This window comes from Dasypus novemcinctus, chromosome 24, assembly GCF_030445035.2.
Source record: "Dasypus novemcinctus isolate mDasNov1 chromosome 24, mDasNov1.1.hap2, whole genome shotgun sequence".
Lineage (NCBI taxonomy): Eukaryota > Metazoa > Chordata > Mammalia > Cingulata > Dasypodidae > Dasypus > Dasypus novemcinctus.
The window spans coordinates 46,422,762-46,441,072 of record NC_080696.1 but is presented as its reverse complement, the minus strand read 5'-3'; the positions used below and the strand labels follow the sequence as shown (position 1 = coordinate 46,441,072).

Genomic DNA, 18,311 nt, shown 5'->3' with positions numbered 1-18,311 from the left:
CCAAGGATATAGTTGGTGCTATAAGCTGTGGAGGTTGAAGCTGCCTTCATTGCCCCAGGGACCAATGAAGCTTCTCCCAACTTTCTCCTTTGCCAGGGGTAGTGACAGAATCACAGGTGTATGGAATAATCCAAATCGTTGCAGGCCTAGACTGTAGTTGCTTAGAGAGACTGATGAAGTTTCATGCCCTTTTCTTCTCTGCCTGGGGCAGCAATGTATGCAGCACGGGTCCAAGATGACCGCAGTTGCCCTGGTAGATATCTGATTATTCAGTCTGTGCCAGCCACATGTACCTGCAGTTACCTGGATAGGCTGGTGCAAGGCCTGCCAGTCTTCTCCTTGTTAGAGGTGGGGCTAAAGCCTAGGCTAGGACTGCAGGCTGATCTGGGTGAAAGAAACGAATTCCTACCATCACTGTGATTTTTGGTCATCTGGGCTTCCCTTCATGCTGAGGGTCGTATCAAAATGACAGCTGCTGGCCTCTTTCCAACTTGGACAAATTCAAACTTTAGCTGATCTTAGGGTTATACTTTAGCTATCTGAATTTATTCATCAGTAACTGAAGTTGGTGCCCAAAGGTCTCTTCCTTCCCCATTTTTGGTAAGTGGAGCTCTCAATTTCAGCTGTGGAACATCTCCTGAGGTGGTTTGTACCTACAGTGAAGGATGGGCACCAGCCTCCCTGGCATGGAGTGCTCTACTTATGAATCTTCTCTGCAGATGGGTAGTTTCCTCTTTCCATTCCTTCAAGGATGTTGCAGGATACTCTTCTTGTCTTCTGGAGTCCCCAAACATGTGCTTTAGCTAGCTCCAGATAGCTCTGGGTGTTTACTAAGTTTCCTGTAGCAGGAGCTGACTCTAGGAGTGCCTACTCTGCCACCACCTTGCTGGATCTTGAAGATCATTTTTTAAAAGTCTTTGCCTGATGTGACCAAAGTCTAGTTTTCTTCATTGACAGTTTCTGAAGTTTTATTTTGTTCTTTTGGATGGGCCATTGTTTCCTTTTGCTTTTTGTTGTAATTTTTTATTGTACACTGTTTACTTTATATTTTAATGGATAATTCTGGGATTTAGTCTATTCCTTAAGGTTGTATCCAGTTAGTGTTATGATGGAGATTTTCTCAAATTCCAGGAGGTAATAAAAATAAACAATGCAAAGAAAAGAAAAGAAAAAAGCACCTTTCACATTCCTTGAAAGTTGACTCTGCATTGTCAGATGTTTTCCTTCAGGGTTTAGCCATTCTATTAGGAAGATCAGCTCGAGTTGAAAATGAATGCAAGTTCTTCTGTCTTTTCTGCCTGCATGTTGTTCTGGGCTTGTGTTCACTAGTGGCTTTAGGAATCCTTCCCATTTTCAGGAATATGTATTTTTCCTTTACTCCCTTTGAAATAGATTATCCCATACCCACCTCAGTGCTCTATTATGTATTTGCAGCCTATAATCATTTGCTGTGGGCCACTTTGACTTAATTCTTTCTTTCACTGCTTTAGTTTTCTGCAAGCTGCCATTATCTGCAGGGCAAGTTCTGAGAGAGTGAGTGTTTTCATTTCCTAGTTTGCTTAAAGCAAATGCCATGAAATGGGTTGGCTTCTAACAATGGGAATTTATTAGCTTACAGTTTTTTTTTTTTTTTTTTTTTTTTTTTTTTTTTTAATTTTTTTATTTTTTATTGAATTTGTAATAATATTACATTAAAAATATATATGTGAGGTCCCATTCAACCCCACCCCCCCACCCCCCCCCTCCCCCCCCCCCAACAACACTCGTTCCCATCATCATGACACATCCATTGGATTTGGTAAGTACATCTTTGGGCACCTCTGCACCTCATATACATTGGTTCACATCATGGCCCATACTCTCCTCTATTCCATCATGTAGGCCCTGTGAGGATTTACAATGTCCGGTGATTACCTCTGAAGCACCATCCAGGGCAGCTCCATGTCCCGAAGATGCCTCCACCTCTCATCTCTTCCTGCCTTTCCCCATACCCTTTGTCCATTATGTCCACTTTTCCCAATCCAATGCCACCTCTTCTATGTGGACACTGGATTGGTTGTGTCCATTGCACCTTTATGTCAAGAGGAGGCTCAGATTCCACCTGGATGCTGGATGCAATCCTCCCATTTTCAGTTGTAATCACTCTAGGCTCCATGGTGTGGTGGTTGTCCTTCTTCACCTCCATCTTAGCTGAGTGTGGTAAGTCCAATAAATCAGATTGTAGGTGCTGGAGTCTGTTGAGGCTCAGGATCTGGCTATCACATTGTCAGTCCAGAGATTCAAATCCCCTAAATATATCTTAAACCCCAACATTAACTGCACCTCCAGCACATTCGCATGAAAGTCTTATGAAGGGAGATCCCATCTGAGTCCAGATTCATCACACATAAACACCATTTCCAAAGAGGGGCCATCTGCCCTGGTAGTTAACCCCATCGGCCATGACCATAACTCCCATGGGTCTCTTTTAGCTTACAGTTTTGAGGCCAAGAAAATGTCCATGTCAAGCCATCATCAAGGTAATGCTTTCTTCCCAAAGACTAGCTGCCAGTGAACCCTGGCTCCTCTGCCATATGACAAGGTATGTGGAGGCCATCTGCTGGTTTCTCCCTTCTCTTCCAGGTTTTGTTGTTTTCAGTTTTTTGCTTCTTTGGCTTTCTCTCCTTGTCTTGCGTCCACTTATAAAGGACTCCGGTAATTGGATTAAGAACCATTCTGAATGAGTTGGGTCATATCTCAATTGAAGTGGCTTCATCATAAGGTTCTATTTACAATGAGTTTATACCTACAAGAATTGACCAACCATAAGAACATGCTTTTCTGGGGGTATTTATAGCTTCAAACCAACACAGTGAGCTAGAGATGAATGTCCTAGTTCAGTCTTTTAAGCTGCTACCTCATAGATCTGCACAAACATGCAAGCATTCTTGCACACGCGTAGGTTTATTCTGCTCCCTCTGGAACAGGGGCAAAGACCCACAATGGGAGCAAAGACTTTCTCCATACCATGCCAGGAAGTGGTTGGGGAAGGGGCCAGCAAGTGTGTCATGTTCTTGTCTTTCTATTTTTAAAGCTGCATTTTCTTGATTCTGCACTTGCTCAGTTACTGTAACTTTTTAAATGTTTTCCAATTTGTGAGGAAGATAGCTCTGCCAGTTTTTGCTAATTGTTCAAATATTCTGTTTGGGGATGGTACATCTTATACTACCATCTTGTTTGATCAGAAGCTCTGATTGCTCCACACACTTGATTTTTACTGCATGGAAAATTGTTTTTCAGACTGCTTTTAGAGGGAAGGAGGTGGACATTGAGTATTTATTCTGTGCCAGTTACATTTCATATGTTATTCCATTTAATCCTTATAATATTTCTATAAGTAGATATTTCCTTTCATATTACAGGTGAAGAAATGGAGACCTAGAGGAGTTAAGCCTCTAGCCCCAGCTCCCACAGTTTTTCAAAGTTGAGTCTGGAGTTTAGTTTTGCTAGACCTTGAATCTAGTGCTTTTTCCGCTACCTTACAGCATTTCTCCATGTTGCCGGAAGCAATTACAGAGGCATGCCCTGGCATTCATTTTTCCTACTTAGAATGAGATGTTGCTGTTTGCTTTCATAGGGAGGAAGATTGAAATCAATGTAACTAGCCTTATTAACTTTTTAAAATAGGGGGGCTTACAGATACCAATGCCTTTCCTGAGAGCACCAAAGCAAATATCAAAATCCAATTTACTTGCCTTTTAAAAAAATCTTTGCTAGAGTTTGAAATTCAAAGCTGTAAATGAAGAGCCATTGAGACAGGGGTAACGAACCTAGCCTCAAGCACAGGGATGTATTTACCCAAATCTCTTTTTTCTGCAGGTGGCTGTTCCTTTGATGAGCACTATAGCAACTGTGGTTATAGCGTGGCCCTGGGAACCAATGGATTTACCTGGGAGCAGATTAACACATGGGAAAAACCAATGCTGGACCCAGCAGTACCTACAGGTATGTGACCCTTTGCGTTTGGGGCTTCAATGGAGATGGCTGGCTTTCATTATGACTCATGGGGAAGAACTTTCTTACCATTTGAACTATCTGAGAAGGCACTGGATAGCTTTGAGGGTAATGAGCTCCCCATCATCAGAGGTATTTGAACCATAGCTGGGTGAATTCATAGGGATCCTGTGTGAGTCACATGCCACCTGAATTTAGGGACCTTTACGATTTCTTTTAGCTTTGGGATTATAAGCTTTATCTATAAGTAAGGTATCACTGGCATTTATGTTTTTGGAAGCCTGATAAAGGATTTTTAGAGGAAAAAAAGAGCTTCTGAAGAATTTGAGGCCACTTCTTTTCTTCAAGTCACACTGCCACAGCTTGTACGTAATAGAGAAATGTCCATATTCAGAATATAAATTAAAATGTTAATTTCCTGACATCCTGAATGCCAAGCTTATTTAACCAATGAGGCTAAGGCCTACATGTACACCTTTGGTGGATACCTGAGGCAGGGTTATTATAGTCATAACTGGTATATTCCACGTATACCTGGAAGAGATATATTCAGGAGAACACATTTAGGGTGAGGTATGCCTAGATGAGATGCATCTTGAGGAGGTTTACCTGGTAAGGTAAGCCAGAAACTGATTCACCTCTATGAAAATTATGATCACCTACCTGGATTGATAGGATCCCTGGCACAGTTATAAAGACAATTGCTGTTGGAGAGGGGAAGCCTTTCTCTGCAATTCACCCTAACCAAGTGCTCCTTCTCACCTACACAGTCTTGACTTTCCACCACCCCCTTCTTGTACTCTTTCTCAGCCTCTTTTGCACTCTGGCCATTAAATATTGGAGTTTTTCAGGCTCGTTCTATAATCTTTTAATGAATGGCCTCAACGTTCCCATGGTTTCATTTTCCATCTGTAGCTGGTGACTCCCACGTTTATGTCTTTAGCCCAGACATCTTTTATGAATTCTAAACCTACACAACCTACAGCATGGCTGCCACTTCTTGGCTGTTTCCAGGGAAAGGGGTTTTCCAAGATGCCACAAAGATGTCACAAAGATACATAAAGGCTGAGTCAGAGGAAATGCTCAGAGATATCTAGGTGTGGCCTCATTGACTTTGAGTTTGGTTCCAAAACAGAAAGTTGCTGGATGGTTATAAATCGTCCCTATTAAGGGGCTACATTGTTTGTATGCATTCCCCCTTAGTGTTGATACAATCCCTAGGTATAAAAACTAGTGCAATGCTACAAAATTTACCTTTTCTAATATGGTAGATCTTACCTTGCATGGGTAGAGTCACCATCTCCATGTCCCCCATTAGCAAAATGACTATGGGACAAACTGTATGCCTGTTGCCTCATCGTATTTTTTAATACTGCTAAATTTACTGTCAAAAGTGTCTTGGTGTACATGATGGGGTCAGACATCACATGCGTCAAGGGCATCTGTGCTGAAACTTACCACATTTGCTTCTGTTCAGCATGACCATCTTTGATATTGACAAAATAAATTTGGAACTTATAGTTTGTGTGTTTGTGTGTGCTTGTGTATGTGTGTAGATGCACATGTATGCTTTTTTCTGATTATCTTTAGCCAATCTGAAGCCCTGTAGTCCTCTCCAAACTCATCTTTGGAGTTGAACACTTAATTTACCCACTTTCTCCTTCTAATCAACTCACTACACTGTTCCTTGTCTCAGGACAGCCCCTTTAGTCTATTACTGATTCAAAAATGCAGGGAACATACTTCTCTCTTTTCTTTCTTTACACTTTCTTCCATTCAATCACTTAGTTTTGTCATTTTGCCTCCTGAGTACATCCTGGGTCTACCCATTTCTCTCTACCTCTACCCCTGCCCTAGTCTAGACTACTCTTAGCTCTCTCCTGGACAACTAGAAAACCTTCTAACAGACTTCTTGGCATCCTCTTCTCACTCCCTTAATCCAGGGTTCACACAGAAGCCAAAGGGATTGTTTTAAATAAAGACCTGTTCACATTACCTGTCCTACCTTTGCCTTATCCAGCTTCTGCTTGGAATCCTTTTGAGGCCTCCCTTTGCTCTGAGAAAGAAGACTAAAGCCCTTGCATGGCCTCCATACCCTATCATGGCCTCCAAGCCCTACCATGGCCTCCAAGTCCTACCATGGCCTCCAAGCCTTACCCTGGCCTCCAAGCCTTACCCTGGCCTCCAAGCCTTACCCTGGCCTCCAAGCCCTACCATGACCTCCAAGCCCTACCATGGCCTTCATGCCCTACCATAATCTCCATATCCTACCATGGCCCTCCAAGCCCTACCATGACCTCCATGCCTTACCATTGCCTCCACATCCTACCATGGCCTCCAAGCCTTACCCTGGCCTCCAAGCCCTACCATGACCTCCAAGCCCTACCATGGCCTTCATGCCCTACCATGACCTCCATATCCTGCCATGGCCCTCCAAGCCCTACCATGGCCTCCAAGCCTTACCATGGCCTCCATACCCCACCAAGGCCTGCAAGCCATACCATGGCCTCCACACTCTACCGTGCCCTATTGGTCCTGACCTTTAGCATTACTGTGTTTCACTCCCCACTAGGTTCATTTCACACTGGCCTCTTTCCAGTTCCCAGAAAGTTCTAGACTCTTTGTTGCCTCAGAGACTCACTCTCTATAAACCTCTTCCTCCACCCCCTTCTCCTGACTTACATGTACTTCTACTTAACATCTTAGCTCAAACATCACTTCCTTAGACTACCCTCCCTAAATCCCCCAGTCTGGGTGAGCTTTCTTTGTCATGTTCCCATTGCACCCTGTACTTCTCCTTTGTAACATGCATCATAGCTGATGTTATTTGTTCAGTGTTTGTTTAACTCTTAGATGAGAAGGTCCATATGAATAGGAACCATAGAATTCCTGTTCCTAGCTTTAGCTTCAGTTCTTTCTGCAGTGCATGGTACATACAGGTACTAAATAAAATTTTGTTGGGTAAATGCATAAATGAACAGATGGATAGGTAGATGGATGGGGTAATGGTCTTTACCAAGTTTTTTATTTTAAGTGAAAAAATGGATGATAAATTGTATCAACTGTCTATGTAATCGCTATTGGGTTAATCACACATCTTTTTCATATTTGCTACTATCCTTCCAGTTTTACAGAACAGAAAACCAAGTTTCCAAGAAGTTGAATGACATTGCTGCTTCCCTTGCCATACCATTCTCTCTCCCCAAAGAATCAAATCTTGCTTCTAATCTTAATTTTCTCAGCCCCTCATTATGGCAGAGTGTCATTTCATAAATATTGGATTGTGCCAATATGATATTCTGAGCTTTTTCCAAATAGAGGCATTTGATAGCAATCATTGAAATTATTCTGTCATGATGTGCCTGTGGATTTCAGCATCTCTGTGTGCTTCTTAGGCAGGGAGGCATGAAAGCAAATTTGGATTAGGCAAAACTGTATGTTCTCATGGGCAAAGGCTGAAATCTTTTCCTTCTGCAAAGCCATCAGTTTCCATCTCTTTTTGGAAAATCTGGTTTGAGTCCATATTTTCATATGTTCCACAACCTTTACCAATCCTTTTCCACATGACAAGCTTTGTACTAGGCTATAGACAAATCAGCTTATGTCATTTGGCACTGAGACCCTCCAGTGGTAACCCCTGGCATGTAGGATGAAATGTGAATTCTTCTCCATGATGTACAATGTTCTGCATTATCTAGCATCTTCTCTGGACCCCTTTCCCTCTCTATAAATTACTCCAGACACATTGGCTGTTTTTCAGTTCCTCAAACATACCAGATTCTTTCATGACTCAGGACCTTGCACATGCTGCTCCTTCTTGCTGAAATGTTTTTTCTCAATCCTTCACTTAGCCAACTCTTCACGTCTCAGATGACACTTCCTCAGGGAGCTCTTCCCTCATTTGTGATAATGATGGGCCCCTTGTTGTTCTTTCTCAGCATCCTGTTCTATTTTGAAGTCCTTATCACGGTTGTGTTTACAGATTATTTATTCCAATCCTGCTCCACAGCTGAGTGACTCTGGGGCATTAACCCCACCTCAGTGTCCTCTTCTTTCACATGGGGACTGGCATGAGAGTGAAATGAGATGATGCCTCTGAGCATGAGCAATGCCTGCACATAATAGGGCTTAGCCAATGCTGGTTGCCCTATTGTTTTCTGGTTCTAAGCCTACCCTAGAACTCTAGAACTTGGCCCCAAGTTTCAATCTCACACCATCCCAGATGCTGCTTTACAAACTGGAACTTTTCAGGAGGTGGTCTTCCATGGGTCCAGATGGGCTTTTATTTTTTTTTGTTTTTTATTTTTTTATTGTTTTATTTATTTTTATTGACTTTGTAATAATATTACATTAAATATATATATATATATATGAGGTCCCATTCAACCCCACCACCCCCACCCCACCTCTCCCCCCCCCAGCAACACTCATTCCCATCATCATGACACATCCATTGCATTTGGTAAGTACATCTTTGGGCACCTCTGCACCTCATGGTCAATGGTCCACATCATGGCCCATACTCTCCCCCATTCCATCCAGTGGGCCCTGTGAGGATTTATAATGTCCAGTGATTGCCCCTGAAGCACCATCCAGGGCAGCTCTCTGTCCCAAAGACGCCTCCACCTCTCATCTCTTCCTGCATTTCCCCATACCCATCAGCCACCATGTCCACTTTTCCCAATCCAATGCCACCTTTTCTATGTGGACATTGGATTGGTTGTGTCCATTGCACCTCTATGTCAAGAGGAGGCTCAGATTCCACATGGATGCTGGATGCAATCCTCCCACTTTCAGTTGTAATCACTCTAGGCTCCATGGTGTGGTGGTTGTCCTTCTTCAACTCCATCTTAGCTGAGTGTGGTGAGTCCAATAAATCAGATTGTAGGTGCTGGAGTCTGTTGAGGCTCAGGACCTGGCTATCACATTATCAGTCCAGAGATTCCCGGATGCATTGCTACCATGAGAACTTGAGTACTTTCTCCATCTCAGCTCTGTTCATTGAATGCTACACAGGAACCACTGTCATACTCTTTTATTTACCCTTCTCCATGGGAAAAGACCTCAGGCTAGCATTCCAGGCTTCAGAACCATTTTTTACCCCTACTTCATCTTTACTGGGGCTGTCACAGAAGAACGGGGGCCACTATACCCACAACCCTTTCTCCAGGTCTCTATCCTGTCTGCAGAATTAACTGGAGCCACTGGTGTTTCCTAGCCTGCTTTCCTATCCTTGATATAGATTTCCACACGGTAACCCTGGAGTGCAGGTCTGGCCCCAAAGGAGGTTTTCTTGAAGGCTGAAGAAAGCTGCAAGTGTTGCAGGGTCTTTAAAAGAACTGATGCTGGAGCTAATAGGTCTTGGAGAGTTTCCAACTCTTTCCTTCTGATACTTGTAGGGCATTATTTCAAGTGTTGGGAATGAATCTCAGGCTAGGAAGCCAGGTGCACATGAATTGCTGCATTTATTTTTCTACTTTATATCAACTTGAATCTGACCCTGACCCCAGGGTGTTGAGACATTAAAACCTAGTCATTACTGGGGCTTCCCCTTCCCTAGGGTTGTACAAATGTCCTGAGACTTATGGAGTCCATTGTGATTTTCTCTGAGAAGCTTGTGCATTTGCCTCCCCTGAGGTCCCTTCAGGTCTGATAGTTCTGTTGCTGCTTTCCCAGGTTTGGCACCCTTCTTTCAGGTCTAGGCAGCCCAGGTGCTCTGCCCAGCACCCCTTATGGGGCCTGTCCATTCCCCAAGGACTGCCACGGAGCAATGTAGGACCTGCAGCCCCAACCCTGACCTCCTTCCAGTTTGGGGGAACGTCTTCTCTCACCTTTTTGACCTTCAGGCCCAGCCCTTCTGGCCCAACCCTTCCTGAACCCACAGCCTAATCTCTTCAGTGAGTTTAGACTTTAAAATCAAAGGAGGAAAGGAGGAATCCTTGAATTCTTTTCTCTAACCTGCAAAAATTCTGCAGAGAAATGTTAATACAAAGAACCTGGTCAACTGGTTAGAAGGGACAGGAGTAGGGAAACATCCAGGGAGAACACGGGCATGGGGATGTAGCCGTGCAAATGTGAATACTTCAAATCACCCTTGTGCAGCAGGCACAGTCTTCAGGGTGGTAATGGCTTTGCCCTCATGCCACTTGCCCTTGGCTATGTGCTCCTGCTTTGTTCTAGCTGACATCTATAAAGAGAGGTTTTGGGGCCATAGGTCTAGGCCCCAGCCCCATCCCCCGACCAGATCACCTTTCCACTTTAGAACACACAGAAGACTGCTATAAAAGTACTGGGGCTTGGCTTTTTTTTTTTTTTTTTTTTTTGTACAGACTATGTACCCACCCTACCCAAGAACTGGATTGGATATTTTTCTAGACATCATATCATCTAATCTGCCTGCCATCCTGTGAGTTCACATATTGTTTCCTCTTTATTTTTGAGAAAACTGAGCCCCAGAGAAGTGACATGACTAGTCCAAGGTCATGTAAGTTGTATGTGCAGAGCAGGAAGGCTTCAACTTCAGGACTGAGAAATATGTATTATGCCAACTAAACATCTTTCAAAATTATTTCTATTTATAGTCATGTTTGTGATTGCAAAGATAATGCATATTCATTGTAGAGAATATTCACAATAGAGATAGCTTAGAGAACAAAATAAGTCATATATTCACACAAACTCACATATTTTTCTACCTAACATTATTTTTGAGCCTTTTCCCATATCATTAAATATTTTTGAAAGCATGTTACCTAAAGGCTTCATAGTTTTCCATTCCAAGAATTGTTCTGTGATTTATTTCAACACCCTGCATTGTTGCATATTAAGTTCTTTCCAGTTCTTACTCTTAAATTACATTGCAGTGAGTGTTTTGTACATATATCTCTGTACTCTTCTCCAACAGGAGTTATCCAATTTGCTTTTGTGTATGTATTTCTATACTCCCTTGTGTATCTCAAATGCAGCGGCTTGTATTATTTTTGAGATCTTTAGCACAGATGCCATCCACATGCCAAACATGTAATCTTGGAAATTAGTCCATGAGTTGATACTTGGTAAATTCCAAGTGCTAAACACAAGTGAGGAACTAGTGATGGTCTGCGGTGTCCATCCTGTTATCGTGCTTGGTACACTAGATGGCGACCTCTGGGTATTAGCAGAAACTACATTCCGAATAATAATGGGCCAGAACAGGTCTGAGGACCAGCCAGTCAAGATGGGCACTCACTGAAAAAAGCAGTATGATCTCACCAGGGCTTCTCGGATGAATACCAAGCCTGTGCACTGAACCAGCCTCTCTTCTCCTTGCAGAAGGGGACATTTTAGTTATATCTGTAACCCACTGCCTTGGACTTAGTAAATGTTTGTTGAATGAATGTTCTTTTAATCAATGAACTTTCTCATAATATGACCTTAGCACTATCCCTAGCCTCAGCCTTCTCATCTACCCTTTTCCTTCCCCTTTCCCTTCTATATAATCACACGAGAGGGCCTTTGTGCTTTCGTTTTTGCAGCTCAGCCTCCAACCCTGCTTCCTGATTTTGTGTATCTTCCATCATGTTGGGTCTGGATGGAATGCAGAGCTCTGTGAAGCCAAAAGGGCCTGGTGCCAGGATGCTGGCCAGTCGGTCTCCCTTCTCTAGTACTTTTCATCTAGGAAGGAAGAACCAGCAACCAGAGGCCTGTGGTTTGGGGCTTCCAGGGGTAGTGTTAGCATCTAGGCCGTGGTATTTGTTCTAAAAGAGAGTAGTTTAACTGCTGCTTTTGGTCCTCAGAAATGCCTTGGTTTCTACTTGTTTGGCAAGCATGACCCTTCAGCTTCTTGTTTACAATAACCTTCCAGAAACATCGCAGTTTCCCAAAAACAGTCATAGTGGATTTCTCGTCTCAACCACAGCCCCTGCAGGTCAGGCCTTCGTGCCTATGCCCTTGCTGACCCCGTCGGTCGAAGGCACCTCTGTCGGTCTCCTCTAGCAAAGCCCTGCCACAGGCCTTCCCTACTCTCCCCCAGAGCGCTGGCCTCTCCTCTGGGGTTTTCTCTGATTCCTCTCTGGGGCTGTGACCCAGGGCAGAGGCCCGCTCTCATCACTGACCTCTCTGTGCCTCGCTTGAGGCCTGCAGCAGGGAAGGCGGCCAGCAGGTGGACTAACTCCTCATGAGGGTCATCAGTTTTAGGAAGGTCAGGAGAGAAATGGCATCGGAAGAAGCTCAGCAGAACCTCTGTGAGGCTGCGCCTTTCTTTGGCATTTTCCCCACACCCGGGACCTCTGGAGCCTTCCTGCCCTGGGAGCCTGCTCTCAGCTCGCTTCACCTGTCACCAGGACGGTCCAGCTGGCCCCGGCTCTGGGCTGGACTCTGCAGTCTGGAATTGGTCTGGAGGCCCTGGAACAAGTAAAGGAAAAGCAGGGATTGGCTCTTCCTTCACTGTGAAAAAGTGGTATATGTTCATGAATGTGACCTTTGTATGTTGCTCCCCTTTGGGAAAATATGATGTATCCATTGTGGGATTATGATAAAATTATCCGGAAGTGTAGGCCTTTAAGTACCCTTGATCACTGCTGTAATGATTATTGATTGGTTTAAAGCTATAAACTCTTCTGTTCCCATTTAGCCATTGTTTAATGAAAACATTTTTTCCTCCCTTTGTAATGATTAAAATGCTATATAGTCATTGTAAAATAGGCTGGATTTTTACATATAAACGAACACTCACCACCCATATCTCAGTTGCCCAAAATAGCCAGTATTCACAGGTAATATATATCTTTCCAGAGACAGAGAGAAGGAGATAGAGGGAAGGAGGGGGATAGAGGGCATACGTGTATGTGGTTGTAGTGATAATCTCGTAATAGGGATGAGAGATTTAAATAGTGCCTATTATTATGTGCCAAGTACTATTCTAAGTACCCTAAATATATTAATTTACTTAATCTTCACAACAGTCCTCTGATGTCGATATTATTATCTGCATTTTACAAGTGAGGAAATGTTAGGCACAGAAAGAATGGATGACTTTCCCAAGGTCAGAGACAGTGCGTGGGAGAGCAGGCATTTGCCCACAGGAGGTTGGGTTCCAGACTGTGCTCAGACCAGTTCCCTCTCCTGAGCATGCAAACGGTGCATGGGTCGTAGATCATAGACAGTTCTGTCATCTCTGCCCCGTCTTCAGATCTGTTTTTCACATTCCAGGGCTGCACGGTATTCCACTGGATGGGAACCCCATAGTTTATTTAACTAATACCCAAGGAATGGCAGTGGGAGAAGAATCAATAAATGCCAAAAGGTACCTCATATGTCCAAGTCAAAAGCAAGATCTTTATTGTCAAACAGTTCCCAGAAAAGTTCTTACAAAGAGCCTGATAGTAAGGGATTCTTGCTCATGTACTTTGAACCACAAATGTCATTAGGGAAATGACATTAGCATGCAGTTTTGGGGTGTTTACAGGGATCACAGAACTTGTAGAAAAAGAAGCAAGGAACTTTAACACAGATTTAGCAATTGTTCTGGAGGATTGACCAGGTGGTGACAAATGTGAGTTGCCACTGAAAAGCAACAGACACTGAAAAGCAACAGAGTCTTTGTGGTGATCAGAATACACACCTGTCAGATAAATGGAAGAAGATGTCTGTCCTAACACCCACGAGGATGCTTGCCTTGGCATTCAGTTTTCTTTGACATCGTGCCTGGATTCAAAAGGTGTTGAGTCCAAACAGTGTGACTGGCAATAAAGACAGTGCTGACTCAGGACGTGTGTTAGTCACCTTAAAAAGTGGTTCTTCCAAAGAGAAACACTGATATCAATGGTGCATATGAGGAATTTAAATAAATATATTCCATAAAATATGAGTATGGCCAGTAAAACATGATTTTAAAAAAGCCTAACACATGTATGCTCCTTACTAGACAGGATTCTAAGATTTTTACTTGTTTTTAACTCATTTCATACTTCAACAACCCTGTAGAGCTGGGTACTATTATTACCCCTATTTTACAGATAAGAAAGATGAGGCCCAGAATGTTAAGTAATTTACCCAACAGCAGACAGCTGGTAAAGAGGAAGCTGAGATTTGAACCCAAGCAGCCTAGCTTCAGAGTCCCTGCCCTTAACAACTATTTTTTTATTTTTTATTTTTTTATTATGATCTTTTCTTTAAAGATACACAGTTCACACAAAATGTTACATTAAAAAATAAAAGAGGTTCCCATATACCCACACTCCCCATTAATATATTTTATATGAGATTTGGTTTTAAATATATTTGTGTAATTGAGTCATACATTAGATACCATAAGTAGACATTTGTCTAATTTATCTATGCACTTGTATGTTAAAGTTGTCTGAAAACCATTTGCGGGGAGCTCCTCTCCCTTGGAAAATGGGGGAGGCTACCTAACTTTTAATCACTGAGGATCGATCATCCCATTATTTTGTTGAATTAAGTCCATCAGTGTTTATCTAAATGAGCCCTTGTGTTCCAAATAATTTCTGGTGGAAGAAAGTGTCATGGAAACAGTCATTGTCAGACACATTTAACAGGGCATCAAGGATTGTTTCTCTACCATCTCCTCAGCCTCCTGTTGCTTCAACTTCAGCCACTCCTTAGGACAACCTGAGTGGAATATGGCACTGATATTGTGCTAAATGTATGATGCCAGACTGTGGTGGGCTGCTGCTCCAGGGGCGTCAACTACTCCAAGTGAACACCTTGCTTGTTGTATAAGTAAATTGTCTTTTCTTTAATGAGGGAACAGATTTTCTTTATGCTTTGAATACTATTGACATTTAATTTATAATTGCATATTATGGGAGATTTGATAAGAAAACAGTAGTTCAGTTCAAATATATTTTTTTAAATTTTGTGACAATAAGATGGCTTCGTTGTCCCCATAAAATGGGGTCCAAAAATGTGGAAAACCCAATAATTCATCAGTCCCATTTTAGAATGCCTTAAATTTGCCATGTCTAAGACCACTAATCACATGTAGCTATTGAGCACTTGAAATGGGACTAGTCCTGTAAGTGGAAAATACACACCAGATTTCAAAGGTTTAGTATAAAAACACACAGTACCCACCCATCTACCCATCCAAACACCCAAACATCTGTCCATCTACCCATCCATCCATCCATCCATCCATCCATTTTGAAAAAAGAGATAACCCTCTATTAGAAGTTAATTTGTCTCCATTAAAACACCTACAGTCTGCCAAATGCTTGGCCATAGGGAAGATATATGACTTCTCATTTGTCACATGTAATGACCCCATGAAGTTGCCAGAGTTATTCCAACTGTACAGAAGAGGAAACAGGTTCAGAGAGATTGAACGACTTGTTCAAGCCCATTCAGCTAATAAATTGCTGAGCTGGGATTTCTATGCAGTTCTTTGAAGTCTAACCTCTGCCTTTTTTACCATACTGCATTTCTCTCCGGAATCATCACGTTCCTAATGACTTAAGCTCTATCAAAAAATATGAGTAATATGCATTTTTATTTTTATGCTGCCTTTCCCCAATATTTGAGAAGTTGTCATTGCAGAGATGTTAACAGATGTGGTACGCTGTACAGTGGACAGGGAGGATAAACACACATCCCTCATGGCCCAGTCTCATGGGGAATATTTTCTGATGTAGCCACTGGGGATCCTTCTGTGCCTAGGGGCAGCAGGCTTTTGCTGGCATGGCCCCTGTACTGCCTTCTCCATCCATTACACATTAACTCATCCATTCTTGTGGGACCACTGGGAGGTGTCCAGAAGTGTCCAGCACAGCACATTCTAGCTGGGTCTCATTTCTGTTCTGTCTTGTGGGGGACATTGGAACTTGCCAACCTCTCCATGTCTCTCCGGTGTCTAGGAAACCGTTTCCCAGCTCTGCAGGCAGGCAAAGATGGAGACATAAGGAGCTACTTCTGACTCAGTTTGAGTCATTGTTCCCACCCTTTTCCTTTGGTGTTTTTCATCTATCTGGACCTAGGCCTGCCCCAAGGTGGGTCAGGTGAGGAGTGGGGCCTGGCAGTGCAGGATTGATCCAGTCAGCCTCTATCACCTGGATGCTCATCTAACACCTGGCCTCATTCCCTTCCTCACCTGATCTGAGTTTTGCAGTGGGGCCAGCCTTCCTGCCATTTGAGGTCTGAAGCACAGTAACCAGAAAGAAACAAGTTTGTGTTTTTGGAAATTGTTCTGTTGTTGGAACAAGGAGAGAAAATGTGTGCAAGAGGTAAGTGGCAGAGTGGATGGAAACAAATTCTCTTTCAGTTTATTAGTTTCTCATTTTCATTTGCTAGTGGTGTGATGGTCTTGTTTTCCATTTCCTTTTAGTGCAAATGTACCATATTTTCTTGATCCTTTGGCATTATCAAATGTGACCCAGAAAGCACCTACATCAGAATCATCTGGGAGGATGCGATGGGCTGGTGACAAACTGACTCGAATCCCAGGTCTGCTACTTAGGATCATGACCTTGGTCAGGTTATATGAAGTTTCTGTGCCTCAGTTTCCCCCTCTGTAAAATGGGGTTATGAATGGTACCTGTTTTTCTAAGCGGATTTGAAGTGTTGAACGAGTTAACCTAAAAAATATAAATGTGTTCCTGGCACATATTAAGTACCATTGACGTGTTGTGATATTATTTCTGTCAAGATGCCTATTCCCATGCCCTCTCTCAGGCCCACTGACCAAGGAGGATAGGGTCCGACTGTCTGCTTTTGGCCCAAGTTGCTTGAATGATTTTAATGCCTCAGGTTTGTGAACTGGTGTACTAGGTGTTCCGGATGGTCTCAAGGGCTGGTCCAAGAATGGAGCCCAACTCTACAGTGTTGCATTTGGGAGAAAATATGTTTCAGATTCCCCTCAGATGTCTTAAATAAATGCCCCTTTCCCCTGTCAGAACCGGCTGCAGTGCTTGGATCTAGGAAGGTCTTTGCACAGTGCTGCAGCCCCCTGGGCTCCATCCTGGTTCCACGTTGTGTGGTTGGTTGTCCTCTCGGCTCCAGAGCTTTCCTGGGGTCGGCTTCTGCTGTGTTGTGGCTTCAGCACCACCATCTGATGCTCTGATGGGAACTGGAATCCCCTAGCAGCACAGCCATTGAGATTGGGTCTCCTGGGAGGGCTGATGGGCTCTTTCCTCTGCATCCCAGACTGTGCCCCAACTCACCAGCCTGCCTCCTGGAAGCGAGTTGCATCTCTCTCCCGCTGGAAGATGAGGGATGCAGCCTTTATCATGGCTTCTTCTCTGGAGACCCAGGAATCTTTGGTTTAGTGCAGAAGGTCTGAGCTTGTCTTCCTTGTTCCCTCACTGCACCTCCAATTTACCAGCCAATCATGTCAATGCTAACTCAGAACTTTAGCCCGAGTCTGTGCAGTTCTTTCTATGCCCACTCTGAGCACTGTAGTCTAAAGTATCACCTCTTGCCTGGACTCCCTGCTTCTTTTTTCTCCCCCCACTTAAACCCATTCTCTACACAGCCCTCAGAGTGAATGTAGTATTAGTAAAATCATGTCCGTGCTCAGCTTCAGCCCCTTCCCAGCCTTCCCACTGCGCTCAGAGGCCTTCATGATCATGTTCCTGCTCAGCCCTTCCAGCCTCACTTCCCACTATTGTCCCCCTTACTTACTCTCACCATTGTGCTCCTCAAATACATCAAGTTTGCTCCCTGCTCAGGGACTTTGAATGTGCTGTTTCCTTCAGCTGGGATGTTCTTTTTAATAATCTCTACCCACATCTGGCTTCCTCTTATGAAGGTCTCAGCAATGTCACCTCCACTTAATGTAACCTCTTCCTTACTTCCTACCACTGTATCCTGTTTTATTGTCATCATAGCATTAGTATCAGTGAGTCCTTTTACGTTTATTTTCCCTGGAATGCAAGCTCCTAATGGAATTTTGCCTTCTTGAGAGTAGAGACTGTGGTGGTCTTATTTTCCCACTGCCTAAGCAGTGTCTGGATGGGACAAAAGGATGAAACCATGTTTGTGGAATGAATGAGTGAAGGGTCCTCTTTTTCCTCATCTGTTAAATGGACCCCCTCTACTGTGGTCTGACGGACATGCAAATTGAATTTCCTCTTTCTATATTAGCCTGTAAATTTTTGCCATATATTTAGATCAGAATCTTACTTGAAGGGTAGCTCAAACCCATGCATTCTTTAGTAAGTTGACTTAAAACCATTTTATTAAAGTTTTCTTTTTAAAATGTCATGGCTTTTAAAAGAATTTGAGAAAGTGAATTGTTAGCACTTGCCTTATTTAGAAGTTTTGATTTTCCAAACATGGAAGATGGAGAGCATGGGAAGTGCTGGGACTGGTCGAAAGTTTAG

At 43.2% G+C, this 18,311-nt stretch overlaps 1 protein-coding gene across 2 annotated transcripts in view; it reads left to right on the top strand.

The window, feature by feature from the left end:
* PTPRT (protein tyrosine phosphatase receptor type T) overlaps positions 1-18,311 on the top strand; it is a 1,175,887-nt gene that overhangs the window by 323,142 nt on the left and 834,434 nt on the right. For both annotated transcript variants that reach the window (XM_058287117.2, XM_071211722.1), the window contains exon 2: positions 3,859-3,984. In XM_058287117.2, coding sequence (XP_058143100.2) covers positions 3,859-3,984 — 126 coding nt within the window. The remainder of the gene's footprint in view (positions 1-3,858; positions 3,985-18,311) is intronic.